The 25423-nt window shown below is 37.7% G+C and overlaps 1 protein-coding gene across 1 annotated transcript in view; it reads left to right on the top strand.

Moving 5' to 3' along the window:
• Positions 1-4015: 4015 nt before the first annotated feature.
• The window catches only part of pdhx (pyruvate dehydrogenase complex component X), a 35154-nt gene continuing 13746 nt past the window's right edge, over positions 4016-25423 (top strand). Inside the window, exons 1-5 of the mRNA XM_082539347.1 lie at positions 4016-4191; positions 8002-8085; positions 10501-10601; positions 15239-15447; positions 19729-19827. Coding sequence (XP_082395473.1) covers positions 4056-4191; positions 8002-8085; positions 10501-10601; positions 15239-15447; positions 19729-19827 — 629 coding nt within the window. The 5' untranslated portion in view covers positions 4016-4055. The remainder of the gene's footprint in view (positions 4192-8001; positions 8086-10500; positions 10602-15238; positions 15448-19728; positions 19828-25423) is intronic.

Consider the following 25423-nt stretch of genomic DNA (forward strand, 5'->3'; position numbering starts at 1 on the left):
AACAGTTTCAGTGGATATCGACACAAAAAACCCACACACCATGGTGAGCTGATTCAAACATGAATGGCCGTGGAAGACAAAACTTAACTTGATCCATTAGCTCTGAGGCAGTAAGTCCAAGTAGTTTAGCCAGTTTAAATATGGTGGATGGCACCTTGTTATCTGTAACGTTCTCACCAGTCACATCATACACATCCTTAGATAGTTCACTAGGGACAGATACAGAAACTAGGGAGTCCCTTAAAACATTGTCCTGTTCTGAGACGATGGTGTCACTTGTGCTCACCTCCGGGACTTTCTCAATTGTGGCAAAAACAAAAGTTCTTAGAGTCTACAGGCAAGTAGTCCATAAAACCTGGGTTGGCCATTGCTATCTGAGCTGGTTGGGCCCAAATGGAGTCCTTCTCTTCCTCCTGCTTCCCTGCGCAGGAAATAATCCAGAGTCCTCGAAGTTGCGTGACACGAATTTTAAATTCAACAAAGTTACTGAAGTAAATGTCTGCTGGGTCCAACCTGGTCAGGTTGTTCTGTTACAGTCTGGCAGAAGCAGACTGTATGTATTGTGAAGAGTGGACCCAAAATGCAGACACCAAGGAACTTGGATCAAAACTTGAGTATCAACAAAAAGCGAGCCGTTTAATGAGGCTGGCAGAAAAGGTACAAATAAAGGGCAAGGCAAACAGAAATAAAACTAACATTAACCTAAACTGGGAGAACTAAACAAACAACATGGAAAAACCTGGACATGAAACCTAGAAACATGGCATGGAGAACATGGCGTGAACAACAGACGACCTAACAAGGAATGACTGAAGACACACGGACTAAATACACACAGGAGGATAATGAGGGAAAAGGAAACACATGGGGAAACAGCTGACACACATGAACATAACCACGTCACAAGGGGAGAGTAAAACTAAAAACATTGAACATAGGAACACAGGACCACTTCAAAATAAAACAGGAAACATAATGAGACGCAGACATGACAACCTGAACTTGACAACGTAAGACACAGACATGAAACACATGAAGGGCAAGGGAGACTTAACAGGGGTTGGAAGACACAAGGGGAATCTAATAACAAATTAAATAGAAAAACTAATGAGCTTAACCATATACTATAAACATCAAAATAAACTAAAACTCAAAACACTGGGTCATAAGACCCAGGATCGTGACATACAGTCCTTCCAAGTACCTCTGTGTCCACAACCCCTCAGATCTGACATGGTCTGCCCACATTCAGGTCCAGTACAAAAAGGCTAGGCAGCGCCTGTACCACCTACGACAACTGAGGAAGTTCAGGGTCTCTCCAGAGATCCTCAGGACTTTCTATATAGGCGCTGTGGAGAGCATCCTCACACAGAACATCATGTCCTGGTATGCGAACAGCTGTGTCAAGGACAAAAAACAAACATTCCCATATCATGCCTGATCCTTCTGACTTCTTTGCAGCACAACTTTAACACCACACTCACACAATGTACATACCCAAATTTTAAAATTGTAAATTTCCAGATTGTTTTATTCTATTTAACTTGTATGTAATTCACTCACTTATTGCACGTAATGTCCTCTTTGTATATATCTACCTACTTTACTTACTTCTGTGGAGCATATCAGGTTTCACTGCGTGTTATACTTGTATAACTATCTGTGTGATAAAAAAAGGGATCTCGAATCTTGAATAAGCAGAATAAAAATGGATAAAGACACATTTTGAATTATATGTCCTTATGTATCTTTGAATGTATGTTGGTAATATGTGTGCAATTTACAATGCATTCATTACAAACATTCTTGTCTAAAAGTCTCTGAGTTACAGAGAGAAATACATAACCAACAGCACACTCTTCAATAATGACAACACTTGCTTTTATAGATAAATTAATAAATGGTTTTGTTGTGGTAACGGGAAAGAATTTGTTCTTCTCAAAGTCTGGCTCTGCGTACATATCTCTTCTCTTCGATATAGTACGAACCAGAGGTGGGACCAAGTCATTGTTTTGCAAGTCTCAAGTAAGTCTCAAGTCTTTATCCTCAAGTCTCAAGTCAAGTCTCAAGTAATGTCAGGCAAGTCAGAGTCGAGTCTCAAGTCACTGGTGTAAAAGTCAGAGTCAAGTCACAAGTCTGAAACTTTGAATTTCAAGTCCTTTCGAGTCTTTAAAAAAAACAAAATGAAAAAAGAATGTTGCAGTTATGCTAAATGTAAATATTAGACCATGTAATTTTAAAATCTGTGTTTTTCTCAACACATGACAAAATAGTGAACTTAGAAAATATACACAAATTGTGAAATTGCACCTCTTTAAAATGCAGCTCAATTAAACCTAGCTCCAAGAATAATTTTCACCGACAGTTCTGAGATAAGCTGCATGTTATTCTTGGATGCGGTTGTAGGACTGGCTTTAAAATCGCATGACAAAAATATCATACACATTAAAAAAAACTGTATCACCAACGTAGCCTGGACAACATTTGCTAGTTAGATGAAGTCAGCTATCTCATCTTAGCATATTTATATGCATATTTATAATCATACGGTTCTTGTGAGTGCATACACTCATGAAGTTTAGTAACTTCAGGTCACTGCAACAAGCCCAGGTACAGTTTACCGACGGATGGGTGCAGGACCTTGAAATGCACCGTGTAGAACGAAAGACCATCGTACGTATCATAAGTTTACCAGTCTCACAAATCATCGTCATAAATACACATTCCTTAACCGTTTATTAATAGGACCTTTGAGCTCAACGGTAATTAATTAGCAGTGGAAATAATTTCTGGTACCCATCACAGAAATGTAGCAGTGACAATAATATTGTATGCTGTAATCGTACTGGGCAATTAGTGATACAAAACAACTGTTTTATCCTGTGAATAAAAGTATATGTTCTTGTCAATGTACCATAATAACAGAAGCGAAACGCAATATTGTGTCAGGACAATTCACTATTTATGCACAATAAATAAAGGAGCATAGCGCGACAATTTCTGTTCAGCGCCAGACTTGCTTGTAACCTATATCACTAATTATGTTATGAAAATGACGTATTAACTACTAAAAAACACTGACCTTCGTGTAAATGCTTGGAGCAGACTAACCTGTGAGCTGGAGTGTTCTGGGACGTTATATTTGATCTTTGAATGGCTGCGATCCAGGCCACCCGTGGCGTCTTTGTTACTTCGGAAACATGGCTTGAACAATTTCTCTTCAACGACGTAATCCGATAACAACCGATCTCTTTACCCGTCAGCTTCTCGTGGCTGTCATGCGACCGGCTATTGCAGTTAATAATACAACGGCTTCTTGACATTTTTGTGTTTCTTTTTATCGCTGTATAACTGATTTTAATTGAAAGCCTGCGTGCGCTAGTACCGCTTGCCACGAGTTCCCAGAATCCTTTGCGGTTCTACCCGTGAATGACGTCACATTTTCAATCTCTATATAATATGCATGTTAAATTTTATATTTGGGGTAAAATATCAAGTCTTTTCAAGTAAACCGGTTCAAGTCCAATTCAAGTCCCAAGTCATTGGTGTAAAAGTCCAAGTCAAGTCACAAGTCTTAGAACATTTTTTCAAGTCAAGTCTAAAGTCATAAAATTAATGACTCGAGTCTGACTCGAGTCCAAGTCATGTGACTCGAGTCCACACCTCTGGTACGAACAACAACAGCAGTTCAGCACGAGCATCGACCCTTTTCATCCTTTAACAAAGTACCTTCACAGCAGAGGGCAGTAGTTCACTGAGTCTATTTAAAAGCGACAGAACTACATTTTAAAGGCACTTGAAGGACCAATGTAGGTAAGACTCTTGTTGCCTGATCGTTAATGTCTACACGAGCTTATAATACATTTATCACCGGGGTAAACTTTTTTTTTCATTAGTCCAGTGTTTGCGTTTAAAGATTTTTCTGTGCTTCATGTTTTTCTTTTAAAAATACGGATTTTATGGCAGAAAACGGCTCTGTCCTTCTTCACCCCACCCCCTCCTTTTTTGTCGTCAGGCATCTGTATGGACACGTCTTGCCGACGGAGGACGATAACATGGCGGCCTCCTTGCGTTTGGGTCGTCAGGGAATGTTATTTGGCCTCAGACTGAATAATTTTAATAAATGTTTAAGGTCGACACACCAATGGCAAGACCAAGTCAGACACTTCTTTCAGTCGCCATGGGTACTCGGTAAGTGTTGACAGTTTACCAGGTAAATGGCTGTTGCCCTTTCTGTGCTGACAATCGCTGGCATTTGCAATCGTCACTACCCTTTAATGGTGCAACGTTACTTTGCTCTCGTTTTGTCAGGGCATGACAAATAGTAGGAGTGTTGGTAAATCAGAGGGTTGGCATGAGTGTTAAGCGAAAAATGTAATGGTTATTTTTTGCAGTTAACGGTATGGAAAGCTGCTAATGCCGCTTTCTAAATCACTTGGATTATCTTGCATGTCTCCAACCAGTCTGGTTTCTCTCCCTGTAAACGAACTTGCGTCATCAAAGCTGTCACATTTGTAGCAGAATCATTAAATGTTAAAAAAAAAGAGTATTAGCTCCAAAAAGTGCTAACACTGAAGCGGCAAGGAGGAGAAAGAGTGATAGTAGATGAGTTTAAACACGTAGGTCAAACAACAAAAGCAATGAACAGTGTATAAGAGAGGTGAAGAGAGTGTGGGCAGGGTGGAGTTGAGTGTCAGACGTGATAGTAGAAAGAGTGAAAGGCAAGGTTTACATGATGGCAGCCAGACCTGCTGTGATTTAAGGTCTGGAGACAGTGACACTGACTAAAAGACAGGAAGCAGATTTGGAGATGCTAAGATTTCCATTGGGAGTGCAAAGAATGGACAAGATTAACACTCAGTATATCAGAGCCCAGATTGAGTGCTTTAAGTTAAAGAGGCGAGACTGAGAGGGTTTGGATATGTTCAAAGAAAGAATCATGGATATGTTCGGCAAAAGGTCTTGAATATGGAGCTGCTTGGCAGGAGGAAAAGAGGAAAGACCACAGAGGATGTAGTGAAGGAGAAGATGCAGACGGTTGGTGTGACAAAAGAGGGCTCCAAAAAGTTCCAAGAGTGTAAATGCGGTGTATCAGAACTAGGGCTGCACGATTAATCGTTAGAAAATCGCGATCTCGATTCATACTTATGTGCGATCTCATTTCCAAATGACAACGATTTAAAAAAAAAATAAAATAAAAAAAATAAGACGACGACGATTGTACCGCATTTTGATCCGGGACGTACTCTGCATGAAAACAAGCGCTCACTCTTCCTGCTCAACAAATGACAAGGGCGGAGCCTTATACCACGTGATACAGAAGCCGTGCCGTGTGATGCTAAAATTAGCAGGGAAAAAACAACTGAGAGCACGTCAGGGATGACGAGAAAGTGACAGGAGAAAATCTGTTCCGGTCAACCACCCAAACACCAATGACGGGAACCTTATACAGCGCTTTCCTATACACATCGAACTCAAAGAAATTACGGAGGCTATCACTTATCACCTGACCAAAGATATGGCTCCCATCAACACTGTGCAAAACGAGGGATTTAGGAAAATGATCAACACCCTAGACAAAGGCTACACAGTGCCGTCCTGCAACTATTTTTCTATTGTTGCACTACCTGCTCTATACACGCAGTGTCGAGCAACGGTGGAGACGGAATTTCAAGCAGTACAACATTTTGCGGCAACAACAAAACGTGAGACATTTCTTGTTTTTATGTTTATTTATTGTTTTTATGTTCAGTCTCAACTGTTACGAAGTCGATGTGCAGTTAATAAGTGCAATAAATATTTATACTGGAAAAGAAAATCGTGAGAGAATCGTGATCTCAATTCTAAGCCAAAAAATCGTGATTCTCATTTTATGCAAAATCGTGCAGCCCTAATCAGAACTTTATTTAAAGGGATCTTATTGAGAAACCTTAAACTAGCTCCTCCAGGATGATGGTGCTTTAGGGCACTGGTACTTCACTATTTGCAGATTTGAAGAGATGCACTGAAGCTGTTCTGGTGGAACTTGTTGTGCCCATGATATGCCCATATGCCCATGATTCCTGCGCTTATTTATTTATTTTTTTCCGTTGTGACATGTAAACATGTCAGTAATTAAAATAAAATGTTCAGTCCCAAATCCAGTGTGAGTATATGAATTTGAAAAGTTACACAGATGTCATTCTTTGTCAATGAATCTCATTCAGAAATAAAACTGCCCAGTAAATGTTTTGGGACTTTAAGCATGAAGAAGATAAAATGTAAACAGACAGATTTTCTGTTTTTGAGTACTGAAACAACACGCATGCCATATAAATACACAACTCTTCCTTACACATCTCTGAAGGTTGATTCTGTTCATCTGGACGTCCCGATGAATAGAATCAACCTTTGGAGATTTACTTACCGTACCTGGATAATTGAGCGTGCATCAAGCTCTTCCTTACACACTGAATATGTCTGTGAAGGTTCTCAGGACAAGACTCAGCAGTCCATCTGCATCTTAAGGATAAAGGATACTCTTTCGAGGATGCCAATGTTCACATTTTGGACAGAGAGGACAGATGGTTTGAAAGAGGAGTGAAAGAAGCCATCTATGTCCACTGTGAGCGACCATCTTTGAACAGAGGCGGTGGTTTACGACACCAACTCTCTGCCATCTATAATCCAGTTTTGAGATCCCTTCCCAGACGCCTTAACGCCCACTCACATCCAGGGCCATCTGACCTCAGGAATTCGCATGATAAGGTGGGGCCAGGTTTCACAATGAACACACCCGAAACTCTGGCTGATTGGGACCCACACCCAGTTTCACACCTTGGCTCAGGCAATTAGAGGATCATCAGGGGGTCCTTTTGTCCCTCTGTGGGGGGAAACTCCCACTAGGCTTATATGTGGGACTCTCCACCATTTGACCTTAGAACTGAAGAAGCTTCTCGGATGAGAGGTGAAACGTCTTCAAGTAACTTAAAGAAGTCCAGATGCTTTTCTTTGCAAGCTCCTTTGACTTACACACTGAAGTTTTGCACCACTGCTGAACATACAGCAGGTGGCAGCAGCACACAGTTTGGCCAGAGACCATGCAACATGAAACAAAGGCCATGTTACAATAAATAAAAACTAACACACCAAGAATTTGAATAATTGAATCCCCAAATTATTTACATTTTTCATTTCTCTTTTAAATTAAATGTATATAGATTTATAGTTATATAACTGACTAACTTGGCTGCCTGACTTTTATTATGTAAGATTAATTTAAAGTGTGGCGTCAAATGGAAAGGGCTTTTTTTTTTTTTTTTTTTTTTTTTTTTTTTTTCTAGTTTTTGTTTTTCTTTTACCTGTTTGGGTTAATGTTGTTTACTGCTAACAGAAACTTTTTAAAATATGTATCATGCATTAAAAAATTCTATTATAAATGACTGTAATATGTGTGTTGTTCAGTAAACATAAAGAATGTGTAAAACAAAGGGCTATTCATTTTAAGTTGTACCGTGTTTGAGCTCTAAACCTTATTTTTGTTGCTTTCAGCTTTACTACCATATGTAGTAAAGCTGTTATCTTGGATTTATGTTTTCTTCTGGCAGCCTGAAGCTCTAGTGTGAACTCTGGCCTTCTGTGTGACTACAGATGGTGACAGTTGGGGACCACAATGATACAAATGCCTTTGCATCTTCTGGTGTGGTGTCATCCAGGAGCACAGTTGTATAAGTGACATGGCAACATTTTCATGGTACCGCTGTCTCTTGTGCTCTGCTGCAAGTTGAACATACGGACCCCCAAGGGCTTTATTCGAACTATTCAGTGCTACTTCTGAGCATGTTACTTGATGCATTTTGACATTCAAATATTTTAGATGAAATTGCAAAACCTTACTGGAAGGGCTAATTTTTTTCCTATTCTGAAAGAAAGGGGGGATTTTTGTTTTAAATTTAAACCTAATGAAACCCTTGACATTATGTGCCGTCGAAAATCATATGTTATTTTCTTTCTCTCCTCTAGGCGTCAGTCCACTCAAAGTGCAGATGCCCGCACTCTCTCCTACCATGGAAAAGGGAAACATAGTCAAATGGCTGAAGAAGGAAGGTAAAGAAAGCACGTTGACAGAAGACTTTATTAGAAAATTTAACAGACACTCATCACACATTTGTACTGAGCTTCTTTGTCAGATTTTAAACCTCTTTGCGTTTTAATATGTTATCCAAAGGGATAGATGCTTCACTTTTCTTGTACTTGTAATATCCTCCCCTGTAGTGCTCAGTTGGTTTCCAGTTCTTAAAGTAACAGAGAGAGGCCTGAGAAATGGGTCACCTGAGGGCCTCTGGTGGCTAATTGGCTCAAGGACCATGGCAGTCATTATCAGTCACTGTTTAGCAACTGCATAGCCAGGATCCTTAGTCGCACACTCATTTATCAAGAGGCCAGATGCTGAATTCTGATTGGCTTCTCTGCTGTGTTGCTATGTGCTGTGACTTGAGGTTAGATTTGAGTTTGTTTGTGTGAGTGAGTGAGAAAGGTGGGGAAAAAACAGATGAATTATTTGAGAAAAATATATCTACACTACTACTTTCTTGCTTTTTAAAAATGAGTTTATGGGAGACTGATTAAAAGCACTCAATTTGCATAAGATAATATGTTCAATTAATCAACTGCTGCTTGAACTGGTATTTGAACAGGATCCACCTGAAAGGGTCAAATGAATCCTTTATCATTTTTTTTTTTCAGCAAAACATTGAAACAGTAGTGAGAAGATTCAATTTAGGGGAATTTATTTTTACAGGTATTCTTAAGTGAGCCACAACATTAAAACCGTGTCTACTATATTGTTTACAGTAGTGTGCAGAAATAACAGTGATGTAGACGTCTCCAAAAACTCTATATGAGGTGTGCTATATTTGTACAATTCTAACAAGCTTGAAAGTCAATATTTGGATTTTGAAGGATTCAAAGCCAGCCATTCAAAACAGTGCTAACCAGTGCAGCACCATGCTACACTAAACCTATATAAATTTGAGAAATTGGATAAGCTGGATTTGTGTACTTTGTTGCCTCTGCATCACTGACAGTCCTGGTTGTTGTTAATAGATTTTAAGCTTATCTTTCTATATACCATTGTAGCCAGTGAAAAGGTTTAAATTTCGGTGGACTTGGCATAGATGTTTGCTTGATTAGACAGATCAACTAATTAGATTTTGATGATTGAGGATCACACTCACTCTGTTCATAACTCCTAGAATAAAGTCCCAATTATGACAGTACACAGTGTTTAAGAGGGTAAATGATTAGGCGATTACATTTATATTTAAAAGGTCACATTGACTATGACATAATGTCCTGAAAAAAACATGCTGAAACTTGAATGGTGGTAGATGAATTCTTCAGCAAGGCACAAGGCTAGTTTTGTCATCATGTCCATTGCACTCGAGTAGAGCAAAGGTGAAAATGTCCAGGGTCACCTTTTTTAATCTTTATTTCTACACATTGCACCTCACCCCAGGGGTCATGTGGTGTTAAAACCTCATACCAATCCAATCTGCATTAACTCTCAGGGGCTTCCAAAATCAATACTCCCTCTGCTCTTCCAACCTTTCCCCCATTTCTTTCCACCTTAACCTACCCTGTTTTGTTTTTGTTTGTTTTTTTTCTTCCTACACCTCATCCTACCTGTAATAAATCCTATACATTTAGAAAATTATTTGCAATTTTGCAAAATATTTTTTTAGGCATCCTGTTTTCAAAATTTGCTACATTGCCATATTATCTATCATCTCACAGCTGATTAAAATGTGACCAGATATCAAATTTGGGTAACCCTTTTTCAGGCCCCAGCCTTTAGGAAACCATAGCGCAACACAAAAATGAACTACGTTTTATAAACCTTATCTGTTCCTACCACTTCCTGTTATCACACAGCCAATAAGAAGATTCACTCAGTTTCCAAAGAACTGACAACAACAATTTATTTCTGTCTTGACTGAAATACCATTTAAGGTGCAAAAAATTTGAATTTCTTAAGTATCTGAGCATTACAGAACCAGTGGTTCCTAATTGCTATCCTACTTCTTTGCAAATCAGATGATAATGTATTCCAGCTCTTTCATGAAGTGGACTAGTGAGAACCTACTGGGATAGCCAACGATCTTGCCTTCTATCAGACTTGCTGCATTTTCAGATCTCACATTCTTTCCCATGAAACATTGATTGGTTCTTTTATTTGATATGTAAGCTGGAGGATAAACTTTTTTTGCATAACCTTTTTGTTCTTTCAGTGGAATTCCTTCATCTTTATGCAACAAATTTGTTCTCTTTGTGTATAAAGTGCGATTCAAAGTGCTACTGATGATTGTGACTCATGCATTCATGATAGAATGAATAAGCTGCACTTCCACAAAGGTCCGAAACACTCCCAGAAAATATAAAATTTGGTGTTGAAATACCAAACAAGTATTTATTTTAATTTATTATCTGAAAGTTCTCAGATGTGTTTGTTTACATCTTCAGGTGAGGCAGTTGCAGCAGGTGATGCCCTTTGCGAGATTGAGACTGACAAGGCTGTGGTTACCATGGAATCTAATGATGACGGCGTCTTGGCGAAGATATTGGTGAGTGAGCAAAAACACACATGGTGCTGTTCTGACAGAGATTAATAGAAATGTGAATTTATTTACAAAGAGCAGGCATCCTTGGGCCTTGGGTACTTTTTTCTTAGATAAGTTATTAAGTGGAAGGTCTGAGGATGTGTTTAGATGTGTGTGCAGTTCTTAATGTTATGTTACGGAATCATTTAAATAACGCAGGATATCATCATCTTTCAAGGCTCCTTCATTGATTTTGCTAATTGGCTGTGCTTGTTAAATAGCTTCCTCTTTCCAGTGACAGCAAAGCTTTGACAACTGATGAAAGACAACTGATTGCTTGGTCTTTGACAGCCTATTAAAAATTCATACAGCTACCAGACTTGGGGGATGGAAAGAAAGAAATATTTGTCAGTAAAGTGTCTGTGAAGGTTCTCAGTCACGTACTACACCACATGTTTTTTTTTTTCTCTAAGAATGATGAAAATATTTTATCTCTATTGCTTTATTAATACATATTTGTGATTTAATGAATTTGTGCAAGGGGAATCTGAGGTAATTTCCTTATAATTTCAGCAAGATTTGCCTTAATTTAAAAAAAAAAAAAAATTAGGAATAGTGGTTGGGTATTTTCTGTGTATGTTCCTGTAAATGCACAAAAGCCAAAATATTCTTTCATGTCATAAAGAGTGCCTTATGTAATTATTATACAACATGTTCTCTGGCTATGTAATTTTGGACATGCTCAAGTTGTAATGACGCCTGGGAGCAAGAGGGTTCAATTAGGCAATGTATTTGAAACCACAACAAAAACAAATATGCAGCCAGTTCTCGCAAGCAGATGTACTCACAAATATATACACAGATATACTGACAATTCAGAGTATACGATACACTAATTTTTTTTAGTTAGAAATATATTTATGTTTTCATTTGGTTGCACTTTTTCACATTCACTTACTCCATCCTTGTCTTAGCCACTGTGGGGATGAAGTAGTTTCCATAGCAACCATCGAAGAATTGGGGGTAGGGGCTTTAGCTGGAGGAGAATGATGGTCTGCATTAGATAAGCCCCCAAGCTTTCGTTCTCTCGGTCTGTGACAAAGAACATGTGTATTGGAAAAACCAGCAGACTTTGGCGCCATTTCAGAGTTTTGTGTTTTGGTCTTAAAGTGCCAAAACAATATGGCACTTTGTCAGGGTCAGAGTGCATTAACACCTTAGAAGTGTAATTGTGGCTCTCCAAACACACAGTGGGTTTCTAATATATAGACTACAATAATTACCTGCAGCTGGTGCAATCCTGTACAGACTAAAGCAGACATGAAACTTGTGCACCACAGGGTTTATTTATGGGGGTCAAGTACTGCTATGGCACACTACCAATTTCCAGCCATCAGTCATGGATCCTGCTCGTGTTATGATATTGAACACTAGCACCGTGGATTACTGCATCTTATTAAGCGCTTACTGCTTTGCTCTACCCTGACCCTCGCACTTCAATCCTAAACTTAGTCAAGCGTACAATGACCCATCGACTCGTGAACTAACAAATATTTTTGAAGATAAATTCATGTTGGTCCCCTGTGTTCAGCAAATTGAAATAAAAGAGGCCTTGTCTAGAAATTAATTAAAAGGTGACAGATGGTATTTAAAAGTTGATTAGTTGGTGATTAAGACCAAAAGTAAATTGCAGGAAAGATTTAGAGGAAGATTCATGAATCAATGAATTGATAAGGATGTCCAAACATTCTGCAGCGCTAACCTGTCAAGTTTGTCATTTATCACCCCTCCACATGTGTGATTTTATGTGAAAGAGCTTAAATTCGACTGTCAGTCTGTTTGATAAGTCAAAGATATAACTGCCATCCTCTTTTTACATTATCTATCATGCTCTATTGATCAGGAGCAAACCTTGCCTTACTAACTAAACAAAACTGTCTCATTTTCTCTGTTATTTTTGTGTTCCTTTTCCAAGTAAACTGCTCATACACTGTATAATCAGAGGGTCCTTCTGAGCTTTGTGTTCATCTTCTTCTGTACACTGTGTATGCCAGTATAGACTATAACAATTTAAAAACAGACCTGAAATGGTTGTTATCAGGTAACGTATGTAAAACGTTGTACAGGTATAGCATCTAACAACTGTTATTTTGAGATTATTGTCAATAAGCTGTTGAAAGTCTCAAAGGGCTTGTATTGTTGTATAAAAATATTATGTTGAACGTTAAGCCTCATAAATGGTCTGGTTTTGTAATATCTTTAGCCGTGCTGAAGGTTTCATGAGAGGTCTCTTAAGGGCTCTATGTAAAATTTATACCTTCTTTCACTGGGCAGTAAGAATAGTGAGTGTCTGCAAAATCCTAAATTGCTGCACCATTGTAAGCTGTAGACATTATTGCCACGTGCTTCACTTTTTTCGCAGATAGCCTACTTTGTTTTTTACACAGGTGCCATGCAAAAGAGAAGTAACTAAAACGAAGAAAAATAGCCTGGATAATAAAACTTGATTTGTGATATTGGGGATAAAACGTATACATGTGAGTGCACTCTCACAGCTGTGGGAAACCTCCCTGTGGCAATTATGCAATCTCTACTAGTAGAAACTGTCACAGTCGCATTAGATTCAAATGACTTACCTGACAGGCTCTTTAAGCTTCAAATAATGGTGCAGATTGCAATAAATTTTCCACCTGGGACGTATGAGTTATACAAAGTGATTTATTAAATATGGTTATTCCCAAATGTGGTCTGAAATAAAAAATATATGTATGCCTCCAAATATGTGTAATAGAAAAATTAGCCACAAAATAACTGTCCACGCCTGACCACTGCAACTTTCCATACCATTTCTTTAATAAGTCACAACAGCAGTATTTCTTTGATTGCAGAGATTTGTGGGTCATAAAGATGACATGAGGATATAAAAGCAGCAAAGATTTAGAATTTAACTTGCTTCCAGTGGAGATGGATTTTTTTCGGTTACCTTAACTTTATGTAGATGAGGTTAGAAACATAATTTGCACTTCCCATAGGTTTTGGTGTTCCGTAACTATTTGATGGCAGTGTTGAGTGCCACACCACCGCAGTGCACGAAGCACCTGTTTATGCAAATATCTATAATGCCTGCTGTGAACATGGCATGTGATTTTTACTTCAAAGATCCACTTAAGTGCTTTGGCAATGGTAGTATTTTATGTGTGTGCGTGCACATGATACACTGTAACACTTACTGATTATTAGCACTTGAATGCGATCAGCAGTGCTGGTTGTGTGCTTCTGCATAATGTAAAATTGAAAGAAATATTAAGCAGCATTTACTATCACTTAAGAAATTATTTTTGTTGGTTGACATAGGGGAGTTGGTGGACTGGCTACAAAACAGCATTAACCAAGCCATAGCCAACTACCACAGAACTGTTGTACTAGACTGCAAATCTTGCTGGTGTGTTTCCTAGAACAGTTTCAATCTGTTACACACACAAGAATTTTGGGAGGGTTATCCAAATGAATGAATGAATGAATTTGTGTTTCTGTCTTGATACATTATGTTCTTTTATTTAGCCTACACATTGTAAGTTGTGTGTTTTTGTTTGCATGGAAAAATCCTTTTCATGATTGAAGATGAATATCTGTGGAAATTTGCAGAACAACATATTTATTGGAAAACCTCTTTACATATTACCTCATCTTTCACCTCCCACTGGCCAGCAAGGGCACTGTGGGGTCACTAAATATGAAGAATAAGTCACGCATAGGCTTAATGCACACTTATATAATGCCAAAAAAAATAAAATACATTTTTAACCTGTCATTTAAGGATTATGTTTTCCTTTAAAACTTTGTTTTAAATGAAACTTTAATGTTTTATCATACGGGGCAGATTAGTAGATGTGAGTTAATATGACTTTTTTTTTGTTAATCCTACTTTGATTTTGCAAGCCTAAAGGAGAGGGGTGGATTATGTTTACAATGTTGGCATTATGATCATAGATTGCATTATTTAATTATTATAATTTTTAATTTTCTTTAATGACTATTTATTGTTCATCTTTCTTTTTTGCATTTGGTCAGATTTTTTTTATTTTTTTTTCCCTTAACTTACCCGTGGTTTTGTTGGATATTTAAGTACAACAACATGGGTAGTTCTTCATCCTCCTGATTGTCCTCCTCATCATATTGTGCTACATGTTTAGGGGCAGCTCAATAAGGACATATGGTTTGAAATGAGATCCAATGCAGTAGTTGAGCACAATATGTTAAGCTTTGGCCTTTCATTTAGACTGATCAATATGTGAGGAACAACACCTTACACAGGCGCGGGAGAGTAGGAAAAAGCTTGCTCTGGATTTGGATTACTTCATAAGAACATGGTAAATCAATGGTTGACAGCTTTGAAGAGCATAAGACACATCCTCGACGAACCTATTCCAGTAGATGTTGTTGTCACTGAGAAAGTGGCGTCATTTTCAAGGGATCCTCTGATAATTCCTGGCAGGTTCATCTGTTCAGTTACCACAGGTTGAGTGATGAATGTCACTTTCCCACTTTCACCTTCCCCTTTATCTATTTCAAAATAGCCCTTCACCTGTGTTCTAGCAGTCTCCGCTGTAATTATGAAATTATTGAACCAATTTTATTAGTACACCTCCCTCTCTCTACAGATGGAAGAGGGTAGTCGCAACGTGCGCCTTGGCACTCTCATTGCTCTCATGGTGGAGGAAGGGCAGGACTGGAAACAAGTAGAGATCCCCTCTTCAGATGCTGCACCTCCATCTGAAGCTACACCTGCTACAAAAGCAGTTGCTACCTCGGTTGTGACCTCTTCTGCTCCCTCTCCACCTTCTGCACCAAAACCAGTCACATCAGGACCGTGAGTGTCACTTTCATGCTTTTGTTTTTTTGTTCGTTTGTTTTGCTTAATCAAATGACATCTGTCAAATATGTAGTTTAATAAATCTGATGTAGAGTCCATAGACCTTTATTCACTCTACAGAACAATCCTTTTTAACCCCTATTGGTTACATGACGAGTTTTTCCATGCGCTAAATGTGCTTACACAGTAGGCCATTGTGGTTTCTAGCACTCCAATTTGATCAAAAGTAGATAAAGAGATTCCGTAGCCTTAAGATACATAATGAATGAATGAGGTTATCTTTTCTTGTTTAGAGCACATTGTGCTGGTCGGATTGGATTTGCAGTATCTACCACCATGTAATATGCTGAATGAGATGATCTTTTTCTGTTCACATTTCAGAATGTCCCTATTTACACAATAAATACTGTTGTAAAAGGCAAAGGAACCACTCCCTGACAAACGGAACTTGTTTTGCAAACATTTTTTGCTGAGCACATTCTCATATTCAGATTTGAACTTTGGTAACATCACTGTGGCAGGGCCAAAAGGTCAAGCATGGATATATCTAGAGTGGAGATCTAGAGTGGAAAACAACATTGACAGTTAAAGACTTTTTTATGCATTATTTTTTTCAGTATAAATATTTTTAGATGTGAAGATTTTTTTTTTTTTATTTCACTAAAGTTATCGTGTACATTGTTGCACTAGTTAAGTCAACCATATAACTGACTGTGTCTATAGAGCCCAAACGGTATTATGTATTAGCTGATACATCAGTATTGGCCTTTACAAAATCTGATAAATGAACAAGTAAAAAGTAAAAAAAAAAATATGGGGAAAAACACAATTCAGTCGTCATATTACTGGTGATCTTCCATAGTTTATCCACCAGATGGGACTCTACAAATTCCCTGTTGGCAGCACACGTCTGTATGCAGAAACAGAACAACCAGCTCTTTTGAGCAGAGCGCGCTCAGGGACTCATGAATAACTGGACGTAATAAATGTTAGAGAAATTTCTTTATCTGTTCATGTTTTTGTGCTAGAAACGAAAAAACATTGACTGATATGTCAGAAGAAAGATGTTAAATTACACTAGTCTTTATAGTTAAGCAATGGAGTTCAGTGTCACCTAGGGCTGCCACAAACGATTATTTTGATAGTCGACTAGTCACCGATTATTTTTGCGATTAGTCGACTAATCAGATCATCATCCATTGGATGTACAGCGTACAGCTTATTGCACCAGCAGCATCTGGTCTTATATAACTATCATTAGCTTACAGCTTGAAGTGTTTGTGCTAACTAAAAATAAAGACAAGATGGTAGTTTATTAATTTTTAATGAAATTTGCAGATTGTTTCGGTGAAGTTTAATAAACTCCTTGCTTTCTAAAATATAACAGGACACCGGAGTATATTCTCCAGCGTCTCACACTTCTGATAATCAGCTGTCTGCTTGACAGTTTTAGCTGTGCAAAAACTATAACTTTAATCTCAGCCAAACCGATTTACTCAGGAACAAATAAAATACTAAAGAAAGCCAAACAATAACATTTTTAAGTTATCTAAGTGACTTATATATATGTTTAACCTGACTAGCAAAAGACGGCGGTGGGTTTGAAAACGATTTGCCGGGAGTCCGGTGTTCTCACGGCTCTAGTTAGCCTTGCCCCCGCCTAGCTGACGAGCTAGTGGGTAACAGACGTCTCCGAAAACGTCGGAGCGCTTTTGAAAATATGTGGTGTCTTGATAAACTGAGCAGATATTTGAGGTTTACACAGCTACATTCTCGCCTGAAAATATGTTAAACGTTTATTTTGTGACCCAGAAAGAATAATAAGAGTAAAGTTAAAACTAACTAGCTGCCGCCATTGTTGACAACTGCGCTGGGCTGCGCTATGAATTCTGGGACACAGCTTCTTCTTCTTCGGGGTTTAACGGCAGCTGGCATCCTTGTACATGCAGTGCTGCCATCTTCTGTTTCAGTCCGTTATTACACTCTTAAATCCTACTACTCATTCCTGCGTCCTTTGTGATCTTACAAAGCAGGGGCGGAGCGTGGGGGTGGCTTACTGGGCTTAAGCCCGGGTTGTTTTGTCAGAAGCCCGGGGTCTTTTGGAGTGTAATTTTTTCATAGTTAGATGCCTGGCTGACAACTGTATAAAACAAAAAGTACACACAATATTCGAAGCACATAATGCACACAGTGGGAATTTACGACTGTGCGTGAATCCCCCCTGATATTGGTATGATCCGAGCTCAGGCACTAAGCAACTGAGCGAGGGGGCGGGGCTGCAGCCAGGTGCTCTTGTGCCTGTGAGTGCGCTGTTGGAGTAACGGAGCCAGCCATACTAAGGAGAGCTTAAGTTTGACCAGGTACCAAAGCAAACCATTCATACCGTACAAATGACGGTGAATCACGAAAGATTGATATCAAACTGATCACTTGACCAATATTACGTTACTTGCTCTTCAAGTGAATCAACAAATGGCGAAATGAAAAGCCGAACAAATGCTTTTTTTTTTTTTAATAGAGTCTTATCTTACGTGTGTTTATTTCATATTTTCAGTTCTTACCCTCCCCGACTAAATCGGTTTCAGTTATGTACTAAAATATAAGAATGGACATTAGAGGCTTCTTTCAAAGAAAAAACTCAGGTAAATGTTATTTTATATATTATGCTTTGTATGTTGTTCAGTATATTTCTATGCAAAACAAGAGGGATTTCAGTACACAGCAGGATATTCACATTTGTAACCAGATATTTACATACACTTTAGGGAGAAAACATAAAACATTTTTTCTGTACAACATCAATTTAGAGTAAACTTTTGTTTTAGATAAATATTGAAATATCTTTTGAATTAGTTAAATGTCAGAATAAAGAGAGACAGAGCTTCTATTTTTTATCACTTTCATCAAATTTAAGAGTACATATACACTAAGTTTGTTAATTAATAAGAAAACCAGATGATTCCATTCTGAGCTGAAGAAGCTTCTGATAGGTTAGTAGAGTCCATGTGAGTAAACTGGTGGCACACCTGTGGATGCATATAAGGCAAAACACAGAGGCTGTTTCTTTGAAATGGGAAAATTAAGAGATATCAACCAAAACACCAGGAAAAGAATTGTGGAGCTCCATAAGTGTGGCTCAGTTTGAATACAATTTGGTGCCATTTGCAATTAAGAAATACAGATAGTTTCTCTCTTTACTCTTAAAGTTAACAAATATGTTTTTATATTTATCAATCTAAAAAAATAAACATTTAGTCTGATTTGATGTTACAATTATAAAAGTGTTGTGTTTTTATCTGAAGAGTTTGTAAATATCTGGTTTCAACTGTATATTTGATGATTGTCAGCACAAAGAGGGAGAGAGAGGAACAGAGAGGGAGAGAGAGGAGACAGGACAGAACAGAGATGAACAAGAGCAGGTGAGACACACATGTTAGTCAAATGGTTGTTTACCAAAAGTATCACCGTATCATAGGTCCTCATGTATCTCGTACCTAGTGTTTCTTTTTAGGTTTGTTATTTTTCAAATTCTATATTTATTAAGTTATGCAGGCTTGTTTGCACAACAAGGCTAAATAATTATATAAACTTTTCTCAATCTAAATAGTGTACTTTGGTAGAATTAAAAAATAAGTGTAGTGCAGGTCTATGATGATTTTTAGTGCTACTATCATCTAGTTCTGATTCTGGTTCTGTCTTGGTTAAATCCTAAGTAGTCCTGATTTTGAACTCTTGTAGTCCTGTTTTAATTCCGGATCAGTTCTGGGTCTGGTTGAACTGGGGTTTAGTCCTCGTGTCTTGATGCAGCCCTGACCTTGTTCTGCCTTGCTGCTTAATTAAAAAACTAGTTTAAGGTGTCCTGTATATGTGATATCTTTTTTTCCCTATATGAAGTCATTCTTTTTTGAACAAAACTCAAAACAGAGCCAATTAATCTTTCAGTCATTTCTAACCCCCCCCCCTCCCCCCAAAAAAGAAAAAAAAATCCACATGCATACTACCCTTCAGGGCTAAGCCCCGGGTGTTTCAAATGTCTGGCTCCGCCTCTGTTACAAAGCTTCAAACGATGCGTCGACTATTAAATTAGTCGTCGACGATTTTAATAGTCGACATAATCGTGACTAGTCGACTAATCGTGGCAGCCCTAGACTGTCACCACATGGTATTGGGTAAGCTGTCCCATGTAAAACTCATTTGAAGTTTCTCTGCAACTACCTTGAAGCTACCAGATGAGGTCTTTAAAACTAAAAGTTTTGCCACTCTCGTTTTCTTTTCCAGGTTACGTCTGAGCCCAGCAGCACGACACATTCTGGACACTCATGGTTTGGATCCAAAACTGGCCACACCCACAGGCCCTAGAGGAATAATCACAAAGGAGTAAGTGCCTAAATGACACAAGTTGTTTTTTTTTGTTTGTTTGTTTGTTTGTTTGTTTTTTTCACTTAACTGGCTTAACTTTCTTTTGTCTTTTTCTTTTTTTTTGCAAGATATATCATGCTTAAGGCAAGCATATGGGATATATACCTTCCTATAATAATAAACATCTGTGCATCAGTTATGCTGGAGGTTGTAAAAAGTGCAAACAAGCTGTCAGGCTTATTTATGGTGGCAAATTTAAGACTTTTTTTTTCTTATTTTTGTTGAAGGTCACATAATACCCTTATAGCTTATGTTTTAATCTTTGACTTACGGTTGTTTGAGTGTTTGCACACAAACCTTGAGATGGCCAATGATTATTATGTTTGCTAAAATCTCTATAGATTCAGATGCTAGACATAATCATATGCAGGTCAGTCTGAAAGGTCAAGAGTTTAAAGTAAAATTATCAGTCTCAGTTTTTGCATGCACTGTACTCTGTTTGTTTACACTGTTAGTGGTGTATCAGCTTAAAAAGGATTGTTTGGTATGGTAATCAGTCACCATAATATTGCAGAATCTCTAAAGGAAGGAGATGTTAGAAGAACAGGTCAATGTGGACAGTAATGTTGGAGAAATTTCTCTAACATGGTTTAAAGTATCAGGTATTTAAATCTTCATGCAACAGAAAGTGGCAAACAGACAAGGATCTAATGGCTACCTGCTGTCAGTGGGGACTTGATTGAATGCTCTCGTTACCCAACTAACACCCTGCTGAGGGATCTCATTAAGAAACTTCTGTTGCCATAGCAACCCAGTCTCTGGGACACACTGGTGACCATAGAAATACAGACCATATGCTTTCAAGGGTGTGTATGTGTTAGACAGTAAGGGAAGTATGCACGAAGTCTTTTAAACTAAATGCTGTAAAGAATGATTACTGCTAGAACTAGGGTGGGTTTTTCTTTTCTCATAAGATAAACCTTCTCATAATTTCACCACTGTGATTTACGTTAAATGTTTTCAACATGTCACCAATTTTATTAACAAGTGAGTTTAAGGCTGCAAGAAAGCCTAGAAAACCTGTTAGGCACTTGTTTTGTTTTAGCAATCCCGTTCTGTAGATGTACATCTTGATCGCAAACTAAAAATCATATGTAAATGTTTCTTAACAACAAACAAGCAAGTACGATATGCTGTTCTACACTAGGTACATTTAGATATGTATTTTTAATACAAATCTACATTAATTTTCTAGGTTATAAGCATAGACATGCTGGGTGTTTTGTGTGTCAACATTTCAAGGTTTTAAATTGTTCGATTAGTGATGCAGTTTTAATTGTATTTCATGTGGTTGCTCAGAGACCTCCTCTTTAAACCTTCAGCTGGGCTCCAGATTTGCTTGAATGCTTTAGCGGAATATTCACTTGATGAAACTTAAGCTGATCCTCAGAAAGGAAAGGCTGAGGCTGAAAACATATCAAAGGAAGAGGGACTCTTTTAATTAAAAATTAAAAGGCTAACCATCCCTCTGTTATTGAACAATGTGCTCTTCAAAGAGCAACCAGAAAATCAAAGCAAACAAGCAAAAAGCTACAAATACAAAGCTTTATTTCTAAGGCATTACCTAGCTGGTATCTACTAAAACTCTGCAGGCAAGGCTGTCACTGCCAGGGGTGATACAAAATATTGGTACAGAGGCAAACTATGTTGTTTACTTAGTGATAATATCAGTAAAAGCTTGGGAGGCCCAGCCAGTTTGACTTACCAGACTTACAATTTCCCTACTCATTGTCGTGGGATTTACCAGCTAGAGGAAATGTTTAACAAGTGGTTTCTTTGCTTATGTTTTTAGCCCTTTACTTCCCATCAGTGACTTTTTTTGGTTGGAGCAGTATCACAGAAAGGCATATTCCAAGTATTTGGTATATATTTAGGAAATGAATAAATATTTAGGGAGACTAAAACCAAATGTTTTCATATCGCTTTGACATAAGCTTTGTACTTTCTTGAGTAAAAACAGACACAAATTCGCATTCAATTTCAGTGCTAGCCAGTTGTGGCGTAGAACGTAGAGCACGTTGTGTAACTGTCAGAAAGTCGGTGTGTTGGCAATATATTCTGCACGAGTTTCCCGTGATGTATCCATTAAAGCGTGAGTGTGTGAATGTTAGCTTAAAACGCACTTTTTAGAAAAACGTGATTGTGTGTGAACAGGTAATTGAGGCTTATAGTAAGAAAGCACTTTGAGTGCTGAAATAGATTAGAAAAGTACTGTGTAAGTACTGGTCAATAATCAAAAGCAGAGCTTTAAAACAGAAAGTGTAAAGGCAAATGCATTTTTTGCTCTTTTTCACCATTTTTATCACCATTGTCATTAACAACGATTGACTCGTCCAATGCTGTGACAGCTAATTAAAAACCAGCACCAGCTGTGTTTGCTATATTTTCACAACAGGAATATATTAACCCTGTGATAATCCAGGGGAGATATCATTTATGTTCATTTTGATTGCATTAGTGAAAAGGATAGCCAGTAATTCTGAAGCTTTCACATTGCTGTGCATTTGAAGTATCTTTAGTTTGGGAGGCCTATACTTTTAAATTTAACCCCTTTTTGATCTTGTTAACACCTAGATGTAAATCTACACCCTTTTTGTTACACCCTGAATTGTAAACAATATTCTAAACAATAATATTGTTAATAATATTGTTGTTTTATTTCTGAGTTTTGTAGTGGAAATGTGCTGTTTAATGTGTGCTTCTGCACTGATGTTATTTTTTAAAGCTGAAATCATTAAGAAAACGCTAGTCAGACTACACTACACTTATTTTTTGTAATACATCATTTTGATTCTCTCTGAATTTAAAAGCATTGATTTATTTTTGTTTGTTTATTTTAAATTCATGATCCCTGCAGTGTGTTCAGACTTGTCTTTTCATGCGTGCATGTGAGTGCTGCTTCTGTGCCTTTTTAATATTCTGGTCACCTTCTCCTAGTCTTTCCACAGCTCCTTTTCCTTGGCTGTCAGTAATGATATAAATGGTTGGTCTGAAAAAGGCATGGCAGAAAGCCACATTTAAAAAAAAAAAAAAAAAAAAAAGAGGTATCTGCGGTGTCATCTTTTAGTGGCCCCTCCAGGTTGCTGTTGACTTGACTTGAATTTATTCAAGAACATAAAGGCTTTATTGATTCTTATATGGGACTTTCATAATACTTTGTGGTATTGAAATTGATAGCCCTCTGTAATCAATAAACACTCTCTGTCGTCCTTTGTGGTTAGCTGAGGGACTTGCAAACTGCCCCTTTCCCTCCACAAACACATACTTTTATAGGTAAGAGAAAGGGAGGAGTGAATGTGCCAGACGGAACAAATTGGCAGCTGTGGTGCTTTGGCTATTCCTAGCGCTATGCTAGGGGTGAGAGGCAGCTGGTCCAGACAAAAGACCCCTTACATATCCGATGAACTAGAACTAAAGAGCTAGAAACAAGTACACCTGATACCTGCTCCTTCCAGCTCTTACTAGTAGGATCAAAATTATCCAGAGCGGTTTTCTTAGTACCTCCTCTCTTTTATTGCCTTTCTCTTCCCATTTTAGTTCTTAGCATAGCAGTCTTTAATATCTTCAATCACTTTCTCTACAACCTTTATGAAACTGTAGGCTGTTAGAGAAAAATGTCCATATCATGCTCAGTGATTGATGTAATTATAGAGTAAAGATTCTGTGTTTAAGGTAATATTATTACCTCAAGTTTCACAAGTTGTCCAATTTAATCGGCTGTCTTGATTGTCTGATATTGCCCACAAAAGCCTTGCAGAACAAACGTATTGAGACTTTTTTTTTCAGTTTGAAACAGAGCTGCAAGGCCTGTAAATTGGAGGGCTGCTGAAGGCATGTGGCAGGACCTATGGCCTGGAGACTAATGTGGAACCATTCAATTTTGACTAAAAGGCCCAAAACAGCAACTTGATTTAAAGCTATATTTACATTTTTTTCATCCTGCCTTTAAATGCCTTCAGTTATTACATGGATTTTATTGTTTGTCCTTTTCAGAATTAAGTTTTTATTAATTCTAGTTTCTCGTGCTGTTTGTTAACTTTTGTAAACCAGGCACTCTTGTCTAAGGAAATGCTATTTGAATAAATTGCTTTAGCTTTTGCTTGCTTTAGCACATTAGCCACATGTTGGAAATTTTCATTTCCTGGGTTACCATAGTGACAATTCCACATCCACATTTTACATCTGCTTGTTCAAATGACTCCTCGAGATAGCGTGATTGTAATCCTTAACTTTAAAGGGTGAACTATGAGCCTTAATGAAGGGACTGTGTTATTATGTTGTATCAAGTTGGTGCAGGATGACTTGCAAGTTGTATACAAACAGTTCTTTAATGTGAATGCAGTGTTACATCAAAATAATTAGTATACAGCATTTGATAGTGTTTTTTTCATGGTTAAAGTCAGGCTGTTCATGACTCACTATGCTAGAGGGAAGTCCACTTAGACCAAAGGTTTTGAATAAGCTTTCCTGCAGTTGGCACCGGATCCTACCCGTGCTGATTGTGTTTGTGACTAACGGATGATTCTCATGACTCCTTTTCTCCAGAAGAAACTGAATGTTACCTTTCCAAAAAGCTCACAAAAACAATAACCAGATGACTCTTACTTTTAACTTTATTTCCTTTTTTTTTTTAAACTTATATTTACTCAAGCATATTTTTATTTATTTATTTATTTTAAGTTGATGAGCCATACTGTGAGTTTATGGGAAAGAGTTGTTGAAGCTAGGCTAAGAGGAGAGGTGATGATCAGTGAGCAGCAGTATGGCTTCATACTTCCTTTAAAGAAGAAAGAGATAAGGCTGAGATGGTTTGGTCATGTTCAGAGGCAGGATAGTGTATATGTTGGACAAAAGGTGTTGAAAACGGTTCTTCCAACTCCAGAGGAGGTTCATGGATGTAGTGTTTTGTTTTGTTTTTTGTTTTTTTTTTTTCTGGTTAAAGTCAGGCTGTCCATGACTCACTATGCTAGAGGGAAGTCCACTTAGACCAAAGGTTTTGAATAAGCTTTCCTGCAGTTGGCACCGGATCCTACCCGTGCTGATGGTGTTTGAGAATAACGGACGATTCTCATGACTCCTTTTCTCCAGAAGAAACTGAATGTTACCTTTCCAGAAATCTGACACAAACAAAAACCAGATGACTGTTACTTGTAGGGCAAATAGAACGATGTGGATGAATAATGCATTTTTATACTAACTTTAGTAAGTGTTGTTTCACACAGATGAAATTGTGTTAATAACAGTCAAGGCAGAGATAATGGCATTGGAGCACTTTTTCATGAAGAAGAAAATATTTTGATTTGTTTTTTACATAAAAAAATTAGGTCATTTGATAAATGAAAAAGAAAAGGGTTATTAGAAGTAATAAATGATGTCTGTTATCTCTTTAACAGGCTGGAACTGAAAATCAGGTGCAGTTCAACAAAGACTGAGTCAACTAAAGCTGAAAAATAATCATGTTTTTTTTTTTTTTTTCTTCTTCAAACGAAGCATGTTTTCATTGTCTATTTGGATTGTCATGTGGTGCAATCATAAATATTGATAATTTTATATA

The sequence above is a fragment of the Aulonocara stuartgranti genome, assembly GCF_965226115.1.
Source record: "Aulonocara stuartgranti genome assembly, chromosome: 7".
NCBI lineage: Eukaryota > Metazoa > Chordata > Actinopteri > Cichliformes > Cichlidae > Aulonocara > Aulonocara stuartgranti.